The sequence below is a fragment of the Girardinichthys multiradiatus genome, chromosome 4 (genome assembly GCF_021462225.1).
Source record: "Girardinichthys multiradiatus isolate DD_20200921_A chromosome 4, DD_fGirMul_XY1, whole genome shotgun sequence".
In the NCBI taxonomy this organism is placed as follows: domain Eukaryota; kingdom Metazoa; phylum Chordata; class Actinopteri; order Cyprinodontiformes; family Goodeidae; genus Girardinichthys; species Girardinichthys multiradiatus.
In genome coordinates, this window is record NC_061797.1 from 12872829 (window position 1) to 12897274 (window position 24446).

Here is a 24446-nt window from a genome sequence, read left to right on the forward strand (position 1 = left end):
TAAATGGTGTCAAAATTGCAGCCAGGAAGGAAGGGAACACACTGACCCAAACAGGATGTTTTGTTAACTGTTTTCTTCCGGCTTCATTCATCAAAAAACCCGGAGTGAAAACATTGTGTCAAATTCTGAGTAAAATAAATGATAAACATTTTAATTCAAATTAAACATCTACTACTAACTGTCACAATAATCTGCACTGAAGACAGTTTCCACCTGAGCACCAGCTCTGTTTCTTGTTTTTCTCCACAATCTAACCTTCCAGTGGAAAGACAGTCAGGTGAAATCAATGAATCCAACATATCAGGTTTACCAGCATCTGTTTCCATTTTAGTAAAGCCAACAGGCTGGCTTTTAACTAATTGGTGACACAGAGTTTAACAGGTTGCTGTTGAGAGCAGTAACATATCTCTCTGTTCCTCTGTTCTCTGTCCGGTTACAGGATTAGTAGGATTAGTCAAACAGTAACACAGCTACCTTGGTAAAAACTATCATAAAACACAGATGTGTAATGTTTAATAGTTTCACTGAAACAGACAATAAGGTGAAGAAAGTTTACAAAGCCAATCCAATCTAAAATCAAAGGAAGCTGCTCAATGATGCAAAAACACGGAAAAGAATTTTAAGAAGCAAATTCAGCATTTTGACCTGGACAAAGCAGTGTATAATTCTAGAGTAGAAGGAAAATGTTACATGGTATTGATTTTTTTGGTTTACAAACAAAAATGGGAAAAGTGTTGTGTGTATTTGTATCCAGCCTCCCATACCCTGATATCCCTAAATAAAATCCAGTGCAACCAATTGCCTTCAGACATTACATAATCACTAAATAGAGTTCACCTGTGCGTAATTTAATCTCAGTGTAAATGCTGCCTTTCTGTGAAGGCCTCGGTGGTTTGTTAGAGAATATTAGAGTGCAAACAGCATCATGGAGACCATTGAACACAGCACACGGGTCAGGAGGAAGTTGTGGAGAAGTTTAAAGCAGGGTTAGCTTATAACACCTATCCCAATATTTAAACATCTCAGGGACTTCAATCCATCACCTGAAAAATAGTACTGGCACAACTCCAAACCTACCAAGACATGGCTGTTTTTTATCTATATTTTTTGGTACTTCTAACATAGGTACTTCTGACATAAGTATGATTTGCTAATTTATTTTTTGTTATTTTGATTTCTAAGAGGCATCGTAAGACCCCAAACTTGTTTCGCAACCCTAGTGAGGCCCACCACTAACTTTGGGAACCAATCATCAAAACCCTTCCATTGTAGCCCTGGCTATGTTTTAGCATTGCTGTTCTGCAGTAAAGTGAGCCTCAACACCAGTCCCAACTCTTTTGCACCCTCTCAACAGGTCTTCTTATAGAATTGCCCAGTGTTTAGTTCCATCCGTCGTCTTATCAGTTCTGACCAGCCTTCCTGTCCATGCTGAAGAAAAACCTTCCCACAGCATGTTGCTGCCACCACCATGTTTCACTATAGGAATGGCTTGTGCCAAACTTCATGTGTCTTTCTTTCACCAACTTTGGGCTTTCCTGTTGCCCACTCTTTCTGAAATGACAGATTTTTAGAGCATATGACGTATTGTACATGCGTTGTCCTGTGGAGGCGCTGTTGTCAACATAGCAGTGTTGACAGTGCTCACCTAATTGTATTGTCAGTAGATTCTCCCACTAGCCAGCTATCTCTTGTAGGAGTATTGGCAACACAACAAAACCAACATGATTAGCTTTGGCTGAATTGGTTAGGTGGAATATAGAGATGGATAGAGAGGGATACAGAGAAACTTTTTTACCCTACAGTATCTTATTCAGACATCTCCCTGTCTATTAATCCATGTTAATTAATACCTTCATATATTAATACAAAATGAGAAAACTTGTGCTAAGGAGGATTTTATTGTTAAAAAAGTACTTTAACCAGTATTTGTCTAACAAATGTATGCAATGATGTTTTGAATCAGTTCGAATCAGGTGTGGCCTGATCCTGAATCCGGCCACACATAAGCAGCAATGTACTGTTAAGTACCACAATACAGCACTGAACAAATTGACTGCAGATAATTTATTTTATGTTACGTAATTCAACAAAAATAGGCATAATTTATCATATTCTGTAAATTGCTTGCACTTGTATAGACTACAATCAGTCATCCACACAGGTAGGCTACACTGTAGCCATGGCTGCCCTGGGGCAGACTGACAGGGAGTGGGACTGCCATACAATCGGCACCACCGGACCCTCTGACCACCATCAGCAGGCAAGGCGGGTGAAATGTCTTGCCCAAGGACACACAACTGAGACAAATGGAGGGGGGGTACCCACCAGTAATAGGACGCACCCCTACAACCTGAGCCACCGTCACCCTGTACAAACCTTTTTTTTTATTCCTGCACATGTGGGATTGGAGGGAAATGAAGATGTAGATATTTTAGCTAGAAAAACGGTGGAGCTTCAAGTTCCACTGAGTAAGTCAGATTGCAAATCAGTCAATCCCAGTTATGTAAAAAAGAAAATTGGTAGGAATATTGGGAAATACAGTGCCTTGCGAAAGTATGCGGCCCCCTTGAACTTTTCAACCTTTTGCCACAGTTCAGGCTTCAAACACAAAGATATAAAATTCAAATTTTTTGTGAAGAATCAACAAGTGGGACACAATCGTAAAATGGAATGAAATTTATTGGATGTGTCAAACTTTTTTAACAAATAAAAAACTGAAAAGTGGGGCGTGCAATATTATTCGGCCCCCTTGCGTTAATACTTTGTAGCGCCACCCTTTGCTGCAATTACAGCTGCAAGTCGCTTGGGGTTTGTCTCTATCAGTTTTGCACATCGAGAGACTTAAATTCTTGCCGATTCTTCCTTACAAAACAGCTCAAGTTCAGTGAGGTTGGATGGAGAGCGTTCGTGAACAGCAGTCTTCAGCTCTTTCCACAGATTTTCGATTGGATTCAGGTCTGGACTTTGACTTGGCCATTCCAACACCTGGATACGTTTATTTGTGAACCATTCCATTGTAGATTTGGCTTTATGTTTTGGATCATTGTCTTGTTGAAAGATAAATCTCCGTCCCAGTCTCAGGTCTCTTGCAGACTCTAACAGGTTATGTTCCAGAATGGTCCTGTATTTGGCCCCATCCATCTTCCCATCAGTTTTGACCATCTTCCCTGTCCCTCCTGACGAAAAGCAGGCCCAAACCATGATGCTGCCACCACCATGTTTGACAGTGGGGATGGTGTGTTCAGGGTGATGAGCTGTGTTGCTTTTACACCAAACATATCGTTTTGCATTGTGGCCAAACAGTTCGATTTTGGTTTCATCTGACCAGAGCACCTTCTTCCACATGTTTGGTGTGTCTCCCAGGTGGCTTGTGGCAAACTTTAAACAAGACTTTTTATGGATATCTTTGAGAAATGGCTTTCCTTTCCTTATGCCACTCTTCCATAAAGGCCAATTTGTGCAGTGTACGACTGATTGTTTTCCTATGGACAGACTCTCCCACCTCAGCTGTAGATCTCTGCAGTTCATCCAGAGTGATCATGGGCCTCTTGGCTGCATCTCTGATCAGTCTTCTCCTTGTTTGAGATGAAGGTTTAGAGGGACGGCCGGGTCTTGGTAGATTTACAGTGGTCTGATACTCCGTCCATTTCAATATGATTGCTTGCACACTGCTTCTTGAGATGTTTAAAGCTTGGGAAATCTTTTTGTATCCAAATCGGGCTTTAAACTTCTCCACAACAGTATCTTAGACCTGCCTGGTGTGTTCCTTGGTCTTCATGATGCTCTCTGCGCTTTGAACAGAACCCTGAGACTATCACAGAGCAGGTGCATTTATACGGAGACTTGATTACACACAGGTGGATTCTATTTATCATCATCAGTCATTTGGGACAACATTGGATCATTCAGAGATCCTCACTGAACTTCTGGAGTGAGTTTGCTGCACTGAAAGTAAAGGGGCCGAATAATATTGCACACCCCACTGTTCAGTTTTTTATTTGTTAAAAAAGTTTGACACATCCAATAAATTTCATTCCACTTCACGATTGTGTCCCACTTGTTGTGGATTCTTCACAAAAAAATAGAATTTTATATCTTTATGTTTGAAGCCTGATATGTGGCAAAATTTAAAAGTTCAAGGGGGCCGAATACTTTCAAAAGGCACTGTATATGACCCAGCAAGAAAACAGTACAGTCTTCAAAAACAGGAGAGGTACCAGAAAGACAGGGCAAAGATAGAAAGGCAGAGTCACGTCTCAGAATGGATCACAAGATCTTAAAAACCCACTTCAGGTCATAGGTAAATAAGTAGTCTGCCAGAATGTATCCAACATGTTTTCACGTGACCAAGAAAGGAGATGCCTCAAAGAAGCACTAAAGAAGCTACATCTCTGTTACACATTGGAACCCTTTCTTGAAATTAATATATTCAAATTTTAACTTCAAGTAATGTAATTTTTGAGGATCTTTGCAGCTCCTCCAGAATTAAAATGGACCTGTCCTGATCAATGCCCTCCTTACCCGGGCTGTTAGTTTAGGTGGACGGCCATGTCTTGGTTTCTTGCAACCATACTCTTAGATTGATCGAGCAATGCCATGTGAGATGTTTAATGCTAGAGATATTGTTTTCTAACCTAGCCCTGCTTTAAACCTCTCCACAGCTTTCTCTCTGACCTGTATGCTGTGTTCCTTGGTCTCCATGATCCTGTTTGTTCTCTAACGTTTTCTTACGGACTTCTGACGCCTTCACGGAACAGCTGGATTTATCCTGAGACTTACACATGTTGATGGCATTTGGTTGCACTGGATTTAATTTAGGAGTATCAGAGTGAAAGGGGGTGAATACAAATGCATGACACACTTTCCACACTCAGATTTTATGTTTAAAAAATGGAAAACCGTGTGCAATTTTTTCCACTGTTCATTACTTTGTGTTGGTCTGCCACATTAATTCCCAATAGAATTCTATATGTTTGGCCAAGCCGGCCCAAGGCATAAGCATACTAAGCCGCTGCTTAGGGCTCCCAAACTATCAGGGGGCCTCCGACAAATGCTTTAATTTTACCACAGATCTAATATTTTCATATTTGTTTATTGAGAATGAGAATACCATGAGGCCGACAATTTGGTTTCAGGACAGATAAATTCAAATTGTTTAAATTTTAAATGTTATATTTAAAGAACCAGCAAGTTTACTTTTTGTGTGTTTGAGCTCAGTTTGTTCACAAATCCATCTCAGCAAATGATAACCAATTACATGGAATAGTTTTTAAGGTCGGCCAATTAAACTTGGCCCTCTCTGCCAGCTGCTAGTGGTGGTGGTGTCCTTAACAAGAGGGGGCCCAAATCAGATTCTGCTTGAGGCCCCATACATCCTTGGACCAGCCCTGATGTTTATGCGCGTAATAGGATAAAACCTTTAAAACGTTCAAAGGGTATGAATACTTTCGTAAACACTGTAGGAAAAATTACTTTCCCGTCAGTACGAAGACATTTATTTCAAAGTGGGCCTAGAATATGTCAGTGCCGAGTGGGCGTCCAGAGGAGGAACAGAAACTAAAAAGGTTCGGCGTTTCACATGACACAAGCCAATACAGGAAGTACCCGGGCGGGCATCTATCAGCGACGAAAACAACAGCCACCACGATACGAGTTATCCAGCTTTTCAAAAATAAACATGTACCGCACGGAAAACAACTAATACTCAAGTTAAAAACTGTGTGAAAAGACGAAAATGGAGATGAAGGGAGCGCTCGGTGTTGTTTTGCTGTCCGTCATTTCCTTCATATCACAGGTAGGTTTAAAGAGAATAGCATCTTACGAGCTTTTCTAAGTTTTGTCGAAAACACGGTGACACACAGAGTGCTGTGAGCGGCCAGAGTGTGTGTTATGTCGTTTCCGAGAGCCGATGTGTGTGTTAGCCGAGCTGTGGTAGAAACTGGCAGAATGCAGAGACGGAGCTGACGATGCTAACTGATGTTAGCTTTCTGATATATTGAGTCCGCCTCATTGAAGCAAGACCGAAAACGGCTTTTTCTACTAAACATGTTCTTTTTTGACGGACAAATGATGATCAGTTTACATATAAAACATGAAATGGAGTTAAATTTTTGGTCATACGCAGTTTTCAACTAATTTAGCCAGTCGGGACTTTAGTTTAAGTTGGGTTTATGGTAGAGTGGATTTCCTCTATTCTCATGACCGTCACTTCCCCTTAACTGCCAAGTTTAACTTTATTCCGACTGAAGATGAGTCATATCTTCATCCACGGCTAAAAGTGCCACATTTCAATAATAGGTCCTCACATAAATATTTATATATATAATCATTCAAATGAAAGTGGAAATAAAATATATTTTTGCATAATTATTTAAATATTCTAATCATTTATAAAATCCATCTTTACATAATGTGTAAATAACACAATAGATTATTAAAAGAATTTATAATTACTTTAAAATGTAATTATTTCCCGTTTTCATCATGGAAAAACCAGCTTCATCATGAATTTATCAGTAATATGTCAACCCACAAATAAACTGCAGGTTAACCAATCACATGTTAGGGTCTTTTTGATGCTGTCAGATAAAATCATGATGTAACCAGGAAAATATGAACGGAAAACTGAAATAAATGCAATTATAAAAAGGTTCACGTTTTATATTTTTAGTTGTGTATAAAACAAATTGACACATTTATATAAATATTGATAGATTTATTTAACGTTTTTTTTTTTTACTTTATTTTCACAATTCATCAAAGAAACATTTCAAATAAATATTTATACACGTTATGGTTTAAATGAACCCTTGAAATGTGTAAAATAGTAAAAAAAAAAAAAAATTCTCAATGTTGTCTAATTTATCAACTACACTATTAAATATGATAAATGAGAACTTAGGAAATACATGTTTATGTATGTGATCATTTAAATAAATACATAGATTTAAACATAATTATTAAAAAAGTCTCTATGTATTTCCATAATTTTAAAAATAAACAATCAAATGTGTCGATCATTTGGTGTATAGTAGCCCAGCGTGAACACCCTCAATTTCATTGACAATGAAGTCTATTCTATTTAACTAAAGCTTACATTTATTTCTGTTAAAATCATATAGAGCAATGCCATTTATACCAGTGGTGATTGGACGAGAGGCAGGGTGCACCATGGACAGAGCATTATTGTTGAATTGCAGCACTTTTGACTTCATAGATGTTCATATCACAGGTTTGATGTGAATTAGCTTTGCCTGAATGATACTGCGATTGTCGTCTCTGTTTACATTACATTTCAGATTTTACGGTGACGCAGCATTGATACCGTTTTACCTGGATGCATTTAAGAAAGAAGTGGCCAACTGTAAAAATGTCATAAAACACAAATTGTGCAATGACTTATTAATGGTAGGCAATCTGAAAATGATACAGCATTCCTACTGAAAATAAAATGTTGGTTGAAAAAAGAGAAAGTGCTGAGTGGTGTTGTAATTTAACTTTCTGTCACATTTCTGTTGCTACAGGCAACTTTCTCTAATTGCTTTTGGCTTATGAAATGTTTTAATGTAAAATATTAATAAAGCATCGGTTTATGTGTGGAGCGACAATATTCCATACTCTCTGTCACTCTGGAGGATGTGAGGGTGTGAATCTAAAATGACACCTTCTACACTTTTTGACGCAGGATGTATAAAAACAACAGGTTGTTTATTTCTCACTCATTTTCCTTGTCAACCTCCAGTATTTAGTATTTACTTCTTGTCAGTGGCCTGAGCTAAGCTAATATACTTGGCTTGTAGCATCGTGTGTTAGTAACAGTGAGCTAATTGCATCTGTTTACGCTTTGCTGAGCCTTGCATTCCTGTTAAACTATAAAATGTTGCGTCTAAAGCCGACTGTTTTTAATTTGCTGGCAAAGTCCACCAGATTTTGTTTTTGAATCTCTTGGTATTTCAAAGAGCCTGTAACAGTACGTATCTGTAACAGTGTTTGGGAGAGAAACAGGCCCACGGCATGACTGATCCCCTACCGTGCTTAAAAGCTGGCTGCCTGGCATGTAGATGGTGACTATTGTTTGTTATGGAGACTTGGTGACTCCAAGAAGCTGCTCTGCTGCAGTTCCCTAACAGAGTGCATGGTGGGAAGGTAAACGTTGCTCCTCATCCAGCTTTCTCTGTCACAATTCCATATGTTTAAAATGTTAAAATCATTGCTCCGATTGTTTAGACAAATACCAAACTTTTTGTAGCTGTGTTGGAAATTAAAAATCAGCACAAACCTGCCTTATTTAAATAAATCCGTTGCCTTCCCTGCTCTACAGATTGACTCAAATAAAGAGGAATTTTGTTTTAGGCTGTTTACGTTTCCTTATCAGGGGTCCCAGTTCATCTGGAGGGCGATGTATATCGCAGCATGTTGGTGCCATTCATCATTTTTATCTGAAAATGTGGAATTAGGTTGAAACGTTCAGTGTAACATTTCTGTCCCTACAGGTAAATTGCCAAGAGGCTGTTTTGCAGATTTCAAATGGAAGAGTATTGAGGGACTACTGTATCGTCCACAATCACTCCTGGACTCCTCTTCCTCAAACCCTCAACACTGCTGTAAGTTCTGGCTCCTCTAAGTTCTGGAAGCTCTGGCCTTGCTCGGCTCCTGACACTGTCTGTTTTTTATTTTTTGCAGACGGCGTACCCGGTGGCGAATTTGACCTCCTCTGTGTTGTGCGACACCTCAGGAATCCGTCCAGATGTGGTAAAGGGCAAGGCGCTGGTGGTGATGAGGGGGGAGTGTGATTTCAGCCAGAAGGCTCTTGTTGCCCAGACCCTCGGCGCTACCGCATTGCTGATTGCGAGCAATAAAACACTGGTAGGATGTTTAGATTAGTTTGTCTTTTTATTGGAAATATATGAGGTATTGTTTGCTTTTCCATTTTTCCTCACTGTTTCATTCAATAAGTGGTTAAACATTCAGGGTTTATCACCTGTAAATTGATCTTTTAGAGTTTATGTCAGGGTTCCAACGCAGTTTGGAGAAGTTCAGGAGCTATTTTTGCTATGTTTTATATCTAGTCTGTATTTTTTCTGGAAGATAAAAATCTGAGGTTCTTAAAAAGCTACTAACTGAGAACCCACTAGAGCAGCTTTCCAGGTTTCACTTCAAAGTTGGTCTAAGTGTTTACTAGTTTCTCCTAATAATTAAAGTGAAAAACAGAAACCCACCGGAACTGAAATATTCTCATGTACAATATTGTGTAATCGGCATTTGTTTTTTCCTCTTTGTTACTTCACTGTATTGCGACGTTTTTGCAGCGTGACTACAATTCTGTTAAGTGGTTTGGCTGAATTAGAGAGACAGGCCCACAGCCTCACAGATCCTCCACCGTACTTTTAAGTGGGCATGAGTTACTTTTGCATCCATTAATCCCTTGTTAAACTTCAAGCCCAGAAGGTTGTCATGGAGACCTGGTGAAGATTCATCTGTACGAATGGTGTGTATCCACACACAACTCGGGATGTACAAAAATGAAAGCGGCGTGAAAATGTGCAGCAGACATGCAAACTTTTTCAGCATCGTATTTTGAAAAGTGGAGCCATGCTTTCGAACGCTTTCTATCAGCCATGCTTGCTTTGATGACTGTACCAGCGGCTACAGACATTACGCTCTTGTGCGTGCAATGCTGTGTTCATGTCCGGCATAGAAAATCGCCCACTCTTCCACTCCCTCAGTGTCACAATGATGCGTTTAGGTACGGAAACATGGTACTGTTTGATTTTTAGTGAATCGGTAATCGGTAGTACTGACGGATTTCGGTCGGTACCTATAAAAGTATTATAACACACCTCAAAAAATGATGGAAACAACCTTAGTTGGATGTAAACTGTGAAACTTCCTCTGTTTCTGTCACCTGTAGATGTTAACGCGCATTGGTCTGTGCACTGAGGAGCATAAAATACATGTGAAATATCTAAGAGGCACTTTCATTCTCACTGAAAAGGAAAACAGCGTCGGATCAGCAGATTATATCCTAACATGTCAGGTTTAATGATTCCTACGGTTGGACAAGCTGTAGACAATCACTCATGTCCATTAATAGTTGTAAAGTTTGGTATAATTTTGGAACGATGGCAGCTTTGGATCAGCTGAAGGACATCGCCAATGGAAGAAGTCAGAAGGAGTGTTTTTTTTTTTGTTTTTTTTTCAAAGATCATACTGATCTGCTGGTACATGATGATGCATGGCTTATCAGCCGGTTTAGGTTGCCCAGGGCAGTCATCTTGGAGCTCTGCATGGATATGGCCTCAGTGTTACAGAGGGCAAACAGGGGGAACCTGCATCGCTGGTGCCACTTCCTGTTCTCACTACGCTGCGGTCCTATCAACCGGAGCTTTTCAGAGTAAGCTGACTGACAGGTCTGGTATTCAACAGTCATCCCTGAGCCGGGCCATGCCAGCCATATGGGTCGGCCTCATCCGTTTCTTGCTCTGATATAAAACATTCCCCTAAACTGTGGCTCTCATTTGCAGCAAGGAGCTGATTTCTGAATGTAATCAGAGCTATGGACTGCACCCATACTGCTATCAGGGCCCCATCTGTATGAAAATTATTTTGTGAATACTAGGCATTTTCCTTCAATATATATGGAACCTATTTGTGATGCCCCAATGTGTCTCTTTGAGGCACGATTGCCTGAACTCATGATTCCTTTACACTATTATTATTCTAATTCTAATAGTTAAAGCAGGCTCTGTGTGTGATGGCTGGCTTCTATGTCATTTGTTTTAAAGAATTAAAGTACTTCACATCGGTGGTGTGGTGACAGTCTTCCTAATAGAAATATAGAAGGCATAGTCACGCATTAAGCTATAATTAATCTCAGTGCGGCAGCTAGTCAGCACTGTGTGGATTTGATGCAGACATTGTAGAACTAAACGGGTTCGTGTCGACAAACGTTTTATTTTCCGTCAGGTTTGAGTCGCTGATGTCATTCAAGAAGTTGTTGGTTAGCTGTAATTCACCACAAATATCTGTCATGGTGTGTAGATAAAGTCTCTCTGCGACTGCCACATCAGCGTTGTCATGGTTATTTGGATACGTGGTGGGTGCCTTCCAGGTATTTATACCAAGGTGTGTGGTGATACATCTACACATGGTTTCATACATCTGAATATTTTTATGCATTGCCAGTTTCAGGGTTTCTTCCTACCACCAACTTTTAGTATGAAAGCTGTGCACTCTTTCGTACATGAGGCCCTTGAACTGTAGTCGGGCAAACAATCATAAATCATTTCAAATCCATTTTGTTTAACATTGACAGATGGAGATCAGACTTGAATAGGAGACCACTGTGAGAAACCAAAGACAATCTTTCCTGACCCCTATAGTCTGTTCTTATTTCCTTCCAACCATGTTTATTTGTAAAAGCCTCCTGTGCTCCTCAGATCACTCCATCAGCCAATGAGTCTGAGTATGCAAAGGTCCACATTCCTCTGGCTCTCATGAGGTACAGGGACTTCCTGGCCGCCAGGCAGGTAAGGCCGGTTAGCTTTCTTTCTGCTAAAAGTTCTTTACTCTAATAATGGGTCAGTGTGATGAGATGTTTTTTTACAGTATTGGCAACATATTTGCACTGTGCATATAAACCTCCCCATGTGCTTCAGAGCTGTTCATCTGTGTCTTCAGGTGTTCGGCGACGAAATGCAGGTGAAGCTGTTTGCGCCGCCATTATCTAAGATTGATCCGAACATCGCCGTCATGCTGCTGATTTCTATTGTGACTGTGGCTTTGGGCGGCTACTGGAGCGGAGCATGTGAACGGTGAGAGCTGGTACCTTACAGAGCTTGAAGCTGAAGGACCTCATTTTTAAGGGTCAGTCTGAGCAAAAGCCGTCTCTTGCTGGGCAGCTGCTTGTTCACTTTGACATCAGTGTGAAAACAGTTTGTCATACCATTGTCAAATCCACCCAACACTCGTTAAAGTAGCTGGTTTAAGATGACATTTGGAAAGCGTTAAACTGAGGCTGGCTACCTGAGCAGACAGCCTGACTAATTACCCAGTTTGAAATGCTCCCAGTGTTACTCTGTTGGGAGCAGACGGGCAAAAAGCAGCTGTTTATTCCAGATTGTTGTTTAAGTCGGTGTAAGCAGACGTGTTTGCAGCAGTAGGAAGAATTTACATTTAGGTTTTGAATAAACGCAGTAAGCTGGAGGTTATCAGACCAGGCCATGTCCAGTGCTGTCCTGTGACAGTATTCTGGATCACGCCTCGTCTTTTTTTTCATCATTCCCCCCTTCTCAAACACAGCAGACATGAAAAGCACAAAACCCAATCGAAACATGTTGCACCTTTTCACACCAGGGACCGACTCAACAGTTGCTCTGCAGGAGGAGGAGGAGAGGGAGAAAAAGCAGACAGCAACAGGGTCTTCCTGTACTCTCCCCTCAACGTGGTCATCTTCGTCATCTTGATGTGTGGGATGCTGGTGCTCATGTACTTCTTCTATAACATTCTTGGTGAGTGGAATACCATAAATGGATCACCTGTCTGGATTGGAATGATGACATGAGGCCTTTTCTAATTAGTGGAATCTGTTTTTCTTTACTTTTCCAGTTTACTTCATTATTGCCATCTTCTGCTTCGCTTCTGCCTCCGCTCTGTTCAGCTGCCTCGATGCAGTGATGGATAAAATAGGTTGTGGAACTTTAAGGTATGAGCATCACTCCTTCGGAAAGGATCGTATGCATGTTGACAGATTTGCAAAAGGTTTCCAGCTGCCCTGCACCATTGATGTGTGTGTTTGTGTGTGTGTGTTCTCAGCTTTTCTGTCCGAAACAAGAGCTTCTCAATGAGGTCTATCCTGCTGGCCGCTGTGTGCATTAGCATCGCTGTGGTGTGGGGGGTGTACAGAAATGAAGACAGGTACGGTCATGTCGCACCAAAAACACACAATGTCTGCTCAGTTTTAGTTTCTTTTCTCTCAGCCGTGTTTGCAGGGGAGCAATTTAGCTGTAAAGAGGAATGAAATCTGAAACATCCAAACTGTTGGCTATGTGCTTCTCACAAAGCAACACACAATCAGCATTTCAGCGTGTGAATGTGAAGGCCTGGTTTATAAATCTAGAGCCTGTTCATACTTTTTCTGCAAACTTGGTAACTCATAAGGAGTGGGGTATGGCTGCTGTCTGCAAAATGCCAACATCACGTTCCTTGATAAAATGCTACTGTGGAAAGCAGGCCTTCTTTCCTTCGCATTTTGGTGCATGCATGTAATGATTATTCCTGTTTAGACGCACACCGCTTTGTTTGGATTTTTAAAACATGCTTGGAGATACACAGGGGTTGGACAATGAAACTGAAACACCTGTCATTTTAGTGTGGGAGGTTTCATGGCTAAATTGGACCAGCCTGGTAGCCAGTCTTCATTGATTGCACATTGCACCAGTAAGAGCAGAGTGTGAAGGTTCAATTAGCAGGGTAAGAGCACAGTTTTGCTAAAAATATTGAAATGCACACAACATTATGGGTGACATACCAGAGTTCAAAAGAGGACAAATTGTTGGTGCACGTCTTGCTGGCGCATCTGTGACCAAGACAGCAAGTCTTTGTGATGTATCAAGAGCCATGGTATCTAGGGTAATGTCAGCATACCACCAAGAAGGACGAACCACATCCAACAGGATTAACTGTGGATGCAAGAGGAAGCTGTCTGAAAGGGATGTTCGGGTGCTAACACGGATTGTATCCAAAAAACATAAAACCACGGCTGCCCAAATCACGGCAGAATTAAATGTGCACCTCAACTCTCCTGTTTCCACCAGAACTGTCCATCGGGAGCTCCACAGGGTCAATATACACGGCCGGGCTGCTATAACCAAACCTTTGGTCCCTCATGCCAATGCCAAACGTCGGTTTCAATTGTGCAAGGAGCGCAAATCTTGGGCTGTGGACAATGTGAAACATGTATTGTTCTCTGATGAGTTCACCTTTACTGTTTTCCCCACATCCGGGAGAGTTACGGTGTGGAGAAGCCCCAAAGAAGCGTACCACCCACACTGTTGCATGCCCAGAGTGAAGCATGGGGGTGGATCAGTGATGGTTTGGGCTGCCATATCATGGCATTCCCTTGGTCCAATACTTGTGCTAGATGGGCGCGTCACTGCCAAGGACTACCGAACCATTCTTGAGGACCATGTGCATCCAATGGTTCAAACATTGTATCCTGAAGGCGGTGCCGTGTATTAGGATGACAATGCACCAATACACACAGCAAGACTGTTGAAACATTGGTTTGATGAACATGAAAGTGAAGTTGAACATCTCCCATGGCCTGCACAGTCACCAGATCTAAATATTATTGAGCCACTTTGGGGTGTTTTGGAGGAGCGAGTCAGGAAACGTTTTCCTCCACCAGTATCACGTAGTGACCTGGCCACTATCCTGCAAGAAGAATGGCTTAAAATCCCTCTGACCCCTGTGCAGGACTTGTATATGTCATTCCCAAGACGAATTGATGCTGGTATTGGCGTCTATACTAATAAATTATTGTGGTCTAAAACCAGGTGTTTCAGTTTCATTGTCCAACCCCTCTGCGTGTGTGTGTGTGTATATATATATATATATATATATATATATATATATATATATATATATATATACAGTACAGACCTAAAGTTTGGACACACCTTCTCATTCAAAGAGTTGTCTTTATTTTCATGACTATGAATATTGTAGCTTCACACTGAAGGCATCAAAACTATGAATTAACACATGTAGAATTATATACTGAACAAAAAAGTGTGAAACAACTGAAAATATGTCTTATATTCTAGGTTCTTCAAAGTAGCCACCTTTTGCTTTGATTACTGCTCCGCACACTCTTGGCATTCTGTTGATGAACTTCAAGAGGTAGTCACCTGAAATAGTTTTCCAACAGTCTTGAAGGAGTTCCCAGAGATGCTTAGCACTTGTTGGCCCTTTTGCCTTCACTCTGCGGTCCAGCTCACCCCAAACCATCTCGATTGGGTTCAGGTCCGGTGACTGTGGAGGTCAGGTCATCTGGCGCAGCACCCCATCACTCTCCTTCTTGGTCAAATAGCCCTTACACAGCCTGGAGGTGTGTTTGGGGTCATTGTCCTGTTGAAAAATAAATGATGGTCCAACTAAACGCAAACTGGATGGAATAGCATGCTGCTGCAAGATGCTGTGGTAGCCATGCTGGTTCAGCATGCCTTCAATTTTTAATAAATCCCCAATAGTGTCACCAGCAAAGCACCCCCACACCATCACACCTCCTCCTCCATGCTTCACGGTGGAAACCAGGCATGTAGCGTCCATCCGTTCACCTCTTCTGCGCCGCACAAAGACACGGTGGTTGGAACCAAAGATCTCAAACTTGGACTCATCAGACCAAAGCACAGATTTCCACTGGTCTAATATCCATTCCTTGTGTTCTTTAGCCCAAACAAGTCTCTTCTGCTTGTTGCCTGTCCTCAGCAGTGGTTTCCTAGCAGCTATTTTACCATGAAGGCCTGATTCACACAGTCTCCTCTTAACAGTTGTTCTAGAGATGTGTCTGCTGCTAGAACTCTGTGTGGCATTGACCTGTTCTCTAATCTGAGCTGCTGTTAACCTGCGATTTCTGAGGCTGGTGACTCGGATGAACTTATCGTCCGCAACAGAGGTGACTCTTGGTCTTCCTCTCCTGCGGCGGTCCTCATGTGAGCCAGTTTCTTTGTAGCACTTGATGGTTTTTGCGACTGCACTTGGGGACACTTTCAAAGTTTTCCCAATTGTTCGGACTGACTGACCTTCATTTCTTAAAGTAATGATGGCCACTCATTTTTCTTTACTTAGCTGCTTTTTTCTTGCCATAATACAAATTCTAACAGTCTATTCAGTAGGACTATCAGCTGTGTACTGTATCCACCTCCTGCACAACACAACTGATGGTCCCAACCCCATTTATAAGGCTTGAAATCGCACTTATTAAACCTGACAGGGCACACCTGTGAAGTGAAAACCATTTCAGGTGACCACCTCTTGAAGCTCATCAACAGAATGCCAAGAGTGTGCGGAGCAGTAATCAAAGCAAAAGGTGGCTACTTTGAAGAACCTAGAATATAAGACATATTTTCAGTTGTTTCACACTATTTTGTTCAGTATATAATTCCACATGTGTTAATTCATAGTTTTGATGCCTTCAGTGTGAAGCTACAATATTCATAGTCATGAAAATAAAGAAAACTCTTTGAATGAGAAGGTGTGTCCAACCTTTTGGTCTGTACTGTATATATATATATATAATTCAATTTTTTTACTTTATGCATAAATTGGTGTTATTGTTTCAACAGAAAAATTATTAAAGAAAAATAAAACAGATTTTTTTAAAACAGCCCAAAGTTACAGAGCTGTATCTATTTTTATCACTTAAAATCTGCAAATGCAGTTAAATTTGTTATTTTCATAGGTTAGGTTGATAGATTGTTTTAATAATTGAAATGAAAAAGTGCAGATTTTGTCTGTGTGCTAAGTTGCTAAATCTGTCATTTTTGGTAAGGTTGCCTGATCAATGATTAAATATTTCTATTGGGAGCAGTCAGGATTACACAGCTTTGCAGCTGAACAGGGTTGGGCTCTTTAAAAGCATAAAACAGAACAGCTTTGGTTGTAATGCATTCAGCTTTCTTTCATCTGCTGAAGATCCACCCAACGTTTAGAAGTAGCATCCTGAAAGAACAGCTGACATACTGGCACCAAAAATAGCTGCTTAATGAGCCGTAACTCATCAACAACTTCCAAGCTGAACACTGTTATCAGTGCCACCTGTTGGGTATGGTGGGTAGACTGATCAAAGAAAAATGATTTTCGGTTTATGTCCAGTCATGCGTAAAATCGTCTGGTTTCTTAATGCATATGTGCTAAAAGCTGTTTTGTCCTCATAGATGGATCTGGATCCTGCAGAACCTGCTTGGCTTTGCCTTTTGCCTCAACTTCATGAAGACCATCACGCTTTCCAATTTCAAGGTATATAAACTACTGTAGTAAGAGCTGGAGCCTTTCTGTTGGCTTATACCTGGTTGTTTTCTAGTCTTTTTACCTTTAACATTTGAGCAGGCAGATTTAGCGGGATATTAACAGGTGGTCAGTTTAAGGACTATGCTATCTCTGATCTGGAATCAGCTTTTATTTAAGACCGATACATGTTAATATGTCTGTTTTCTGACAGATCTGTGTGATCCTGCTGAGCCTCCTCCTCCTGTATGATGTCTTCTTTGTGTTCATAACTCCTTTCTTCACAAAGGTTCGTACAAGCAGGCTCATTGTTCTTCAAGAATATAGTGGCGGGTTGTGACCCAATCACTGAAAAGATATGTCTTAAATATATATGAATCTTAGTCTGAAGACATAAATAAGTTATTTACCTGATTCCAGTCACCCAAAGGTAGATTTTTGGTGCTTGTTTGTGTCACTGGCAGCCCGGATCCTCCCTTAAATGAGTAATGTAAGGTAAATATCGTCCATTTCTTTGCCTCTCAACAGAATGGAGTTAGCATCATGGTGCAGGTAGCTCTCGGCCCCGATGCGGCTGGGGAGAAGGTAACTTCTTTTTTCTCAAATAATTGGGGAAATGTTGGACTCCAGTCCAGTTTTATGTCTATAATTTAATCTAGAAACTGTGGAAATAAGCAATTTAGTGCCACTGTCCCAAATTATAAAATCTTTAAATTCTCTAAATTATTTAAACCAAAGCTGCTAGATCCAGTTCGGCAGAAATGTAGAATAAGCAAGTCAGGCTAGCTGATTAACAGACGTGCCGCTAATAGTAGTAATAGTAATAATTGTCTTTCAGTCAGTCTTGGTCCTCCTTATAGGTGCACTTTCAATAAATGTTGATTTCCTAGTGTGTACATGCGTCCTGTGCAGATTTAGTCATTCAGCTCAAGGCTGAACTTCCATCATCTCTGGAAGCAACCCTTGAAGGTAAACTCCTCCAGCTTTCTAAAGGCAATGGGCAAAATGAGACAAAGGCTAAACAGAGCAACTGTTGCTTCAAACGGGGGCTTTGACTGGCTTCTGATCCACTGACTCCAACCTGAAATGGCCTTCTCTCATGCGAGGATACATTTCACATTGCTATTCACAGAATAAGAGTTCTCAGTAACTTTAGGACAAACAAGGGAAACAAAGAATGATGGGATCATTGTCCGGTAACATTTCAAAAAGGATTGCTTCAAAATGTGGCGTCATGTTAAAGGGGACAGGTGGCAAATCAGAAAAAGGCTTTCCATTTTTTGAAATCTGATGAACTTCTAACGGCAGATTTTTCCAGTGATGCAGCTTATTTTCAAATGCAGTCTTTGCATTGTGCAATCAGTTGTTACTCAGTGAACTAGCTTATCATCAAAATGTTGAGTTATTTCAGTAATTCAGTTCAAAAAGTGAAACACGTATTATATATCCTCATTAGTAACAACATGATATATTTAAACAGTTTATTTCTGTTCATTTGGATGATCTACACAGTCATGGCCAAGACTACTGACTTGAGAGTTGTCCAGCAGACAGTCATTGTCTGCTAAAAAGGCTCCTGTTCATGGTGTTTTGTACAAGGAAAGTTGAGTGGAAAGAAAAAAATGTGGTGGAAAAAGGGGCACAAGCAACAGGGGATAACTGCTGTCTTGAGAGAATTGTGAAGCAAATCCCATTCAAGGGACTGGGGGGGGGGATGGGCTGCAACTGGATGTGTCATCAATCTAAATAGAATATGTTTTACTTTATGAATGAAATCCCTGAAAGAAATAAACTTTTCATTGATATCCTAATTCATTGAGGGCTATTTGTATTGTTTCTGATGTCATTTTTAACACTTACTTACCTAAATAGACAAACCATCCTTGCTGTGCATGTAAAAAGCCATTACCTCATGTGCAGATGGTTTCTGCTTGGGAGTGCAGCAGTTCATGAGCAATAACCTCAAAGCGTAGCTTGTTAGCAGCTTTATTATCCTCCAGGCTTGTTGTTAATGCCCTGAGGGGAACAGCAGACTGATCCACTAACTGTGCCCTGGGGTTGGGTGGGCTCTGTCTTAGACACAAGGTAACATGGTGGAGATCCCCGCTGAACCCCAGGCTCCTTCTGAGAAAGTAAGACCTGACTTGATACCCATCCACTACCTTATTTATGTTTGTTTTGCTGCATCCTACGTTTACTGGGGGAAAGGTGGAGGCTTCTCTGTTTTGGACTGAGAAAAAACCTCTTTATATTTTTAGCATGGTTAATAACAGATGAGTTTAGGACATCTTTACTTTGTGTCTTGTTTTTTCACTGTTTTTTCTTCATCAGTTTTAATGTATTGTAGCATTTTCTCTATCAGGACACCGACACTACATTCTTTGTACAAAGTTAGTGAGCTGAAGGCAGTGGTCTCAGTTGAGTTGTGCCAGTTTAACAACAAATCATGCTAGAGGAGCTGCTTCTCCCTGATTATGTCGACTTTCAAATTCAGAAATATTGTCCTACATGAACTGAACAGATGGCAGTCATACTGCCATAACGACTGTGTTAAGCTCTATTGAAACCACTGCTTTGCCTTTTAAAAGTCTTCTTTGAAATGTGCAGATACCTGTGGTGATGCGTGTCCCGCGGTTCTCAGCTTGGGCTCAGAACCTGTGTGGGATGCAGTTCTCCATCCTCGGCTATGGAGATATCATTGTCCCAGGTGAGATTTACATGTGAGCATGGGAAGTTTAACATGTAGACCAGTGAGTGCTCATCATCTGTTTACCTGCAGTATACCCAAACATCTGAACCCTCAATCATTAATCTGCTGTTTAGCACTGGGTACAAAATCATTAGCAGCCCTCTGGTTTTAACCTTTCTGCTTTTTGACGACAAAGATTTAAGAATAAAAAAGCGAAGCTAAAGTTGAACTCAGTGTTGCAACCTTCTAGGCTAATGTTTCAGAATTCACAGCTGCTTTTGTTTTTTCACTCATTCTCGCATCTCCCTTTAACCAACAGGTCTCCTGGTGGCCTATTGCAGCAGGTTTGATGTTTGGATTAGCAGCAGGAAGAAGATCTACTTCCTCAGCTGCTGCATTGGTAATTTTCCTTCTCACTGTTTCAGGGGTAAAACGCTGCCAGTCTTTCTAATGGCCAGTAGGTGGCTCCGTTTAATGGAATATAGCTCCGTGTATCTGCTATCTTTAAGGTGTCTCTTAATGCCCATGTTCTGATGTCTGTCCTGCTCACGTCTTGTAGCCTATCTCCTGGGAATGGTGCTGACGTTTGCAGTGATGCTGCTGTCAGGGATGGGCCAGCCGGCTCTACTCTACTTAGTGCCTTTTACCCTGATAACATCTGCCGTGGTGGCAGGGTGCAGGGGAGAGATCAGGCAGTTCTGGACAGGAACCACCTACGAGGTAAGAAGAGCAGAGAGAGAATAACTTGTGTTGTCAGATTGTTTTTGGGTTTCCTTCCAGTGAGTTAATCCCACCTGCATGCTGCTACCATTTCATGTGTTAAACCTTAGACAAAGTATTCAGAGTCGGACAACTTTATTTGTCCGAAGGGCGATTCATTTGCACTGCAACTTCCAGCATAATAGCAGCGGTACATAACTTTAAGGTGCATGGTTTAAAAAATTGTTACGAAATAAAAGCTGAAAAGTTCAGAATGCATTTGTATTTGCTCTGCTTTTTCTACTATCTTAAAAAAAAATCCAGTGCAACCAGGTGCTACAGAAGTCACCGAAGTAGGAAGACCGTAAATAGTCTCCATGTGTGTAACTGAATCTCAGTAGAAATACAGCTGTTCTATGAAGGCCTCAAAGGTCCTCCTTGGACATGGAACGAGGCATAACTGCAGATCTACTAAGGCATGACTGTCTCTGGACACTACGCTGACAGACACAGCAAACCTTCTTGCCACAGCTCACATTGATGTTCCATCCTGGATGAGCTGCACTACCTCAGCCACTTGTGTGGGTTCTAGAGTCCGTCTCATGCTACCACGAGTGTGAAAGCACCACCAACATTCAAAAGTGACCAAAACATCAGCCAGAAAGCATCGGTACTGAGAAGTGGTCTGTGGTCCCCACCTGCAGAACCACTCCTTTATTGAGTGTATTTTGCTAATCGCCAAAGATTTTCCCCTGTTGTCTTTTCTATTTGCACAACAACATGAGAAATTAATTGTCAATCAGTGTTGCTTCCTAAGTGGACAGTTTGATTTCACAGAAGTTTGATTTACTTGGAGTTATATTGTGTTGTTTAAGGGTTCCCTTTATTTTTTTGAGCAGTGTGTATATATTGCAAGTGGGATGGGATGGTTTAGATCAAAGCATAAAGTATTCGAATGGCCCAGTCAGAGTCCAGTTCCAACTGATGATCTTGAAAAATTGTAATAAAAGATGCTCTCCATCTAATCTGTCTGAGCTTGAGCTCTTTTGCTTGAGCTGTGCAGTGGGAAGGAACATACCTATAACTGTAATTGTAGCAAAATATGATTTGTGTTGACTCAAGGGGATTGAATACAAATGCACACCACACTTTTCAGATTTTTACTTTCCAAACATTTAAAAACAGTGTGTCTTTTTCCTTCCACTTTAGTTATCCTGTGTTTTGTGTTGGTCCACATCAGAAAATCCCATTAAATTAAGTTTGTCCTTGTAATGTGATAAATTGTTAAAAGGTTCAAAGGGTACGTAAGCTTTGTAAGACACTGTATGGTCACTGCTCCAAAACAGGATGGCATTGCCTAACGTAACTGGACTGCGCCAATATGCTTCAGTTGCAAAGCAGCAAATGCTTAAAAAAAACCAAAACAAGCTTCCAGTTTGTTGGTCAGTGCCACTTGACTATTTGTCGTTAAGGAGGTGCTGCATACCTACGAGCAGAAGATTTTCTCTTGCAAGCTCCCCGCAGAATGTGTTGCTATCGATCCATGTTTGCTTTAGACAAACAATAAAGTTTCTCTTTCACAAAGCTGCAGCCACTCTGTTTTAAAAGTCACTAAGTTGAAAGTATTTTTCTGATTTCTAGAGGGCATTTTTACAGGAGGTCAGTTTGGGCTGGAAACTATATTTCAGATTGTTTTCAGTGTATATTTTATTTCACACTACATGGTTCTCTGCAGCAGGTAACATCTGCAGCATGGCTTGCATAGTAATAATAATTTGAGTCTGAGCTTCTTCTCTAAAACTGTTACTGGTCCAGACCAGTCCTTTAGTTTCCTGTTTATTCTGCTCAGCTGAGTATTGTATAAAAACAATTGATTTCCATAAACCTATAAAGCTGAGCTTCAGGTCTCCATAGCTTTATATACCCATCTGACTAAAGAATCAAGTCCATTTTAAATGATGAACTCATTATGATCCCATCATGGCTCATAGTGAGGATTTTAGAATAGTTGGTAAACTGGGGGACATTTTGTTGTATATGTGTGTTTCTATGTGTGTGAGAGGAGCACGAGGAGCATGTGATTCTGACTTTGGTTAATTTCCACCAGGTTTTGAATTCACCCAGGGAACCTTTGCTGCCAGGTCTGCTTCCCTCCGACCTAGACCCCTTCCTTTGCATATTTCCCGTCATTAGTGTTGCTTACTGTGGTGCCGTATCATCTGTCTCGCAAACTTTTTGTTTTATTGTCTTTTAACACCTTTCTAACTCCTGATTTCCAAGATCAGGCTCCCGCTAAAATACAAAAAGGGTTCCATACATGCAATAAATAAAAACTGCCATGTGGGACATGAAAGTGTTTAGCACTAACAGACCACCAGGTGTCTCCACATAAACCGCACTTTCATGCTGGCCTGAATTAAGAGTTGTGGCCCTGGAATACCTCTTTAACTTCATCTCTTTGTTTCTGCATTATTTTGTTTTGTGTTTTTTTGTACTTGTCTTCATGCATTTATTCATCTTTTTCAATCAACAAGAATAATTAAGTTAACATTCATTTTGCCTGGGGCTTGCTGTTGCTTGCGGTTAGCGTGGGAGAGCTATTGCATGGACTTTGGATGTGTTGGGTATTTTCTGCCTGTCTGCTATTGGATGTAAAGTAATCACTGAGCAGTACAAGTTACAATTGCAGTGGGTGATCTAATTTTCCTTTTGTTGTGTGTGTGTGTGTGTGTGTGTGTGTGTGTGTGTGTGTGTGTGTGTGTGTGCTATTTGTTCAGAACCCTAAACCTTTGGAATAAATTATTAATGCTGTCTGTCCTTTGTTTTATTGTAGAAGGAAGAACTGACCGCGCCATAGGGGAAAGTTGCTGAGCCCCAACTGCTGGATCCTTTTTCCTTTCTTAATGACGTATTTTATTTCACATTAGAACAGCAAGGGAACACACTGTTTATTTTGACTTTTTGGACAGTGTGGAATCACATTAACTGACTGCTGGAGAAGAGTCTCGCTTTAACTGACCTGATTGGGAGCTTGGGAAGTGCTGGATGGGGGCAAAGGAGATGTTTAAATTGAAAAAATTTTTATTAGTGCCTAAAAGATCTCTCATGTTCACGAACAGGAAACAGTAATGACTTTGCCTTGGTGATATTAAAGAAAACAAAATTAGAATGCACTTTATAGGATTTGGCTTATCCGATGTTTAGTTAAATGCAGAGTGCAGGGATAGGGTTTAAATAACTTCTACCTGCAGTATAATAAAAGTTTGATAATTGGGGTTTCTGTATGATCTTTTTGTAAAATATGACTTCTTTCTTTGCCTTATATTAAACAAACTTCTTAATATTCCTTTGTGTGTGGTTAATTGTATAATCCCTCTTTGTGTAAACAGTGCAATTGATTGATTTTTAGAAAGCACCTAATTAACAGGAGCTTTGTTCAATATAATCTCAGTATAAATCCATCTGTTCTGTGAAGGCATCAGAGGTTTGTTAGAGAACATTAGTGAACAAACTTTACCATGTAGATCAAGAACACAGCAGACATTTTGGGAGACATCTTGCAGAGCTATGTTCCATCCAACATACAACGTAGAAAGGCTGTGGCAGAACTGCAGACCTAAAATGGCCGTCGTTGCAAACCGATGGCCGCAAGGAGAGCGTAATCCAGAGAAGCAGCCAAGAGGTCAACAGGACAGCAAACAGTCATGCATTCCAAAAGTCTGGCCTTTATGAAAAAGTGGCGATTAGAGAGCTGTAAGAAGTCCTGCTTGCAGTTTCCCACAAGCCATAGAGGGGACCCAGCACTCTTGGAAAAACTGCTTTGGTTAGCTGAGGACAAAATTTAGCTTTTTGGTCTTGATCACAACGCTACGTGTGCAACCTAACACCGCATATCAACCTGGATACCCCCTCTCAAGGTGAAACATAGTCGTGGCAGCATCATGCTGTGGGGGTGCATTTTTCCAGCAGGGAAAGTGAAGCTTGTTACAGTTGACAGAGCGATGGATGGTGCCGAATACAAGGTAATCCTAGATGAACACCTGTTAGAGGA

At 40.9% G+C, this 24446-nt stretch overlaps 1 protein-coding gene across 3 annotated transcripts; it reads left to right on the forward strand.

Moving 5' to 3' along the window:
* The first annotated feature begins 5542 nt into the window (after nt 1–5542).
* Nucleotides 5543–23741, forward strand: zgc:123258 (uncharacterized protein LOC641502 homolog). Of its 3 annotated transcripts, XM_047363546.1 has the most exons (17): nt 5545–5794; nt 8493–8603; nt 8683–8865; nt 11439–11528; nt 11680–11813; nt 12355–12509; nt 12607–12703; nt 12814–12915; nt 16938–17019; nt 17222–17296; nt 17536–17592; nt 19086–19139; nt 19615–19714; nt 20016–20096; nt 20256–20416; nt 22503–22536; nt 23229–23741. In XM_047363546.1, exons 1-17 carry the CDS (start codon nt 5735–5737, stop codon nt 23264–23266), a joined length of 1614 nt encoding a protein of 537 aa, XP_047219502.1. In that variant the 5' UTR covers nt 5545–5734; the 3' UTR covers nt 23267–23741. The 3 variants fall into 3 exon arrangements, with proteins under 3 accessions (XP_047219504.1, XP_047219502.1, XP_047219503.1); XM_047363548.1 differs by lacking the exon at nt 19086–19139 and having other exon boundaries at nt 5543–5794; XM_047363547.1 differs by lacking the exon at nt 22503–22536.
* The last annotated feature ends 705 nt before the right edge of the window (nt 23742–24446 follow it).

Excerpts from the sequence above, each read along its gene's own strand:
- zgc:123258 (XM_047363546.1), top strand. The coding sequence starts at position 5,735 with ATGGAGATGAAGGGAGCGCTCGGTGTTGTTTTGCTGTCCGTCATTTCC. Across the intron at positions 11,814-12,354 it reads TGGAGCGGAGCATGTGAACG|GGACCGACTCAACAGTTGCT; the intron begins GTGAGAGCTGGT and ends TTTTCACACCAG. Across the intron at positions 12,916-16,937 it reads GTGTACAGAAATGAAGACAG|ATGGATCTGGATCCTGCAGA; the intron begins GTACGGTCATGT and ends TTGTCCTCATAG.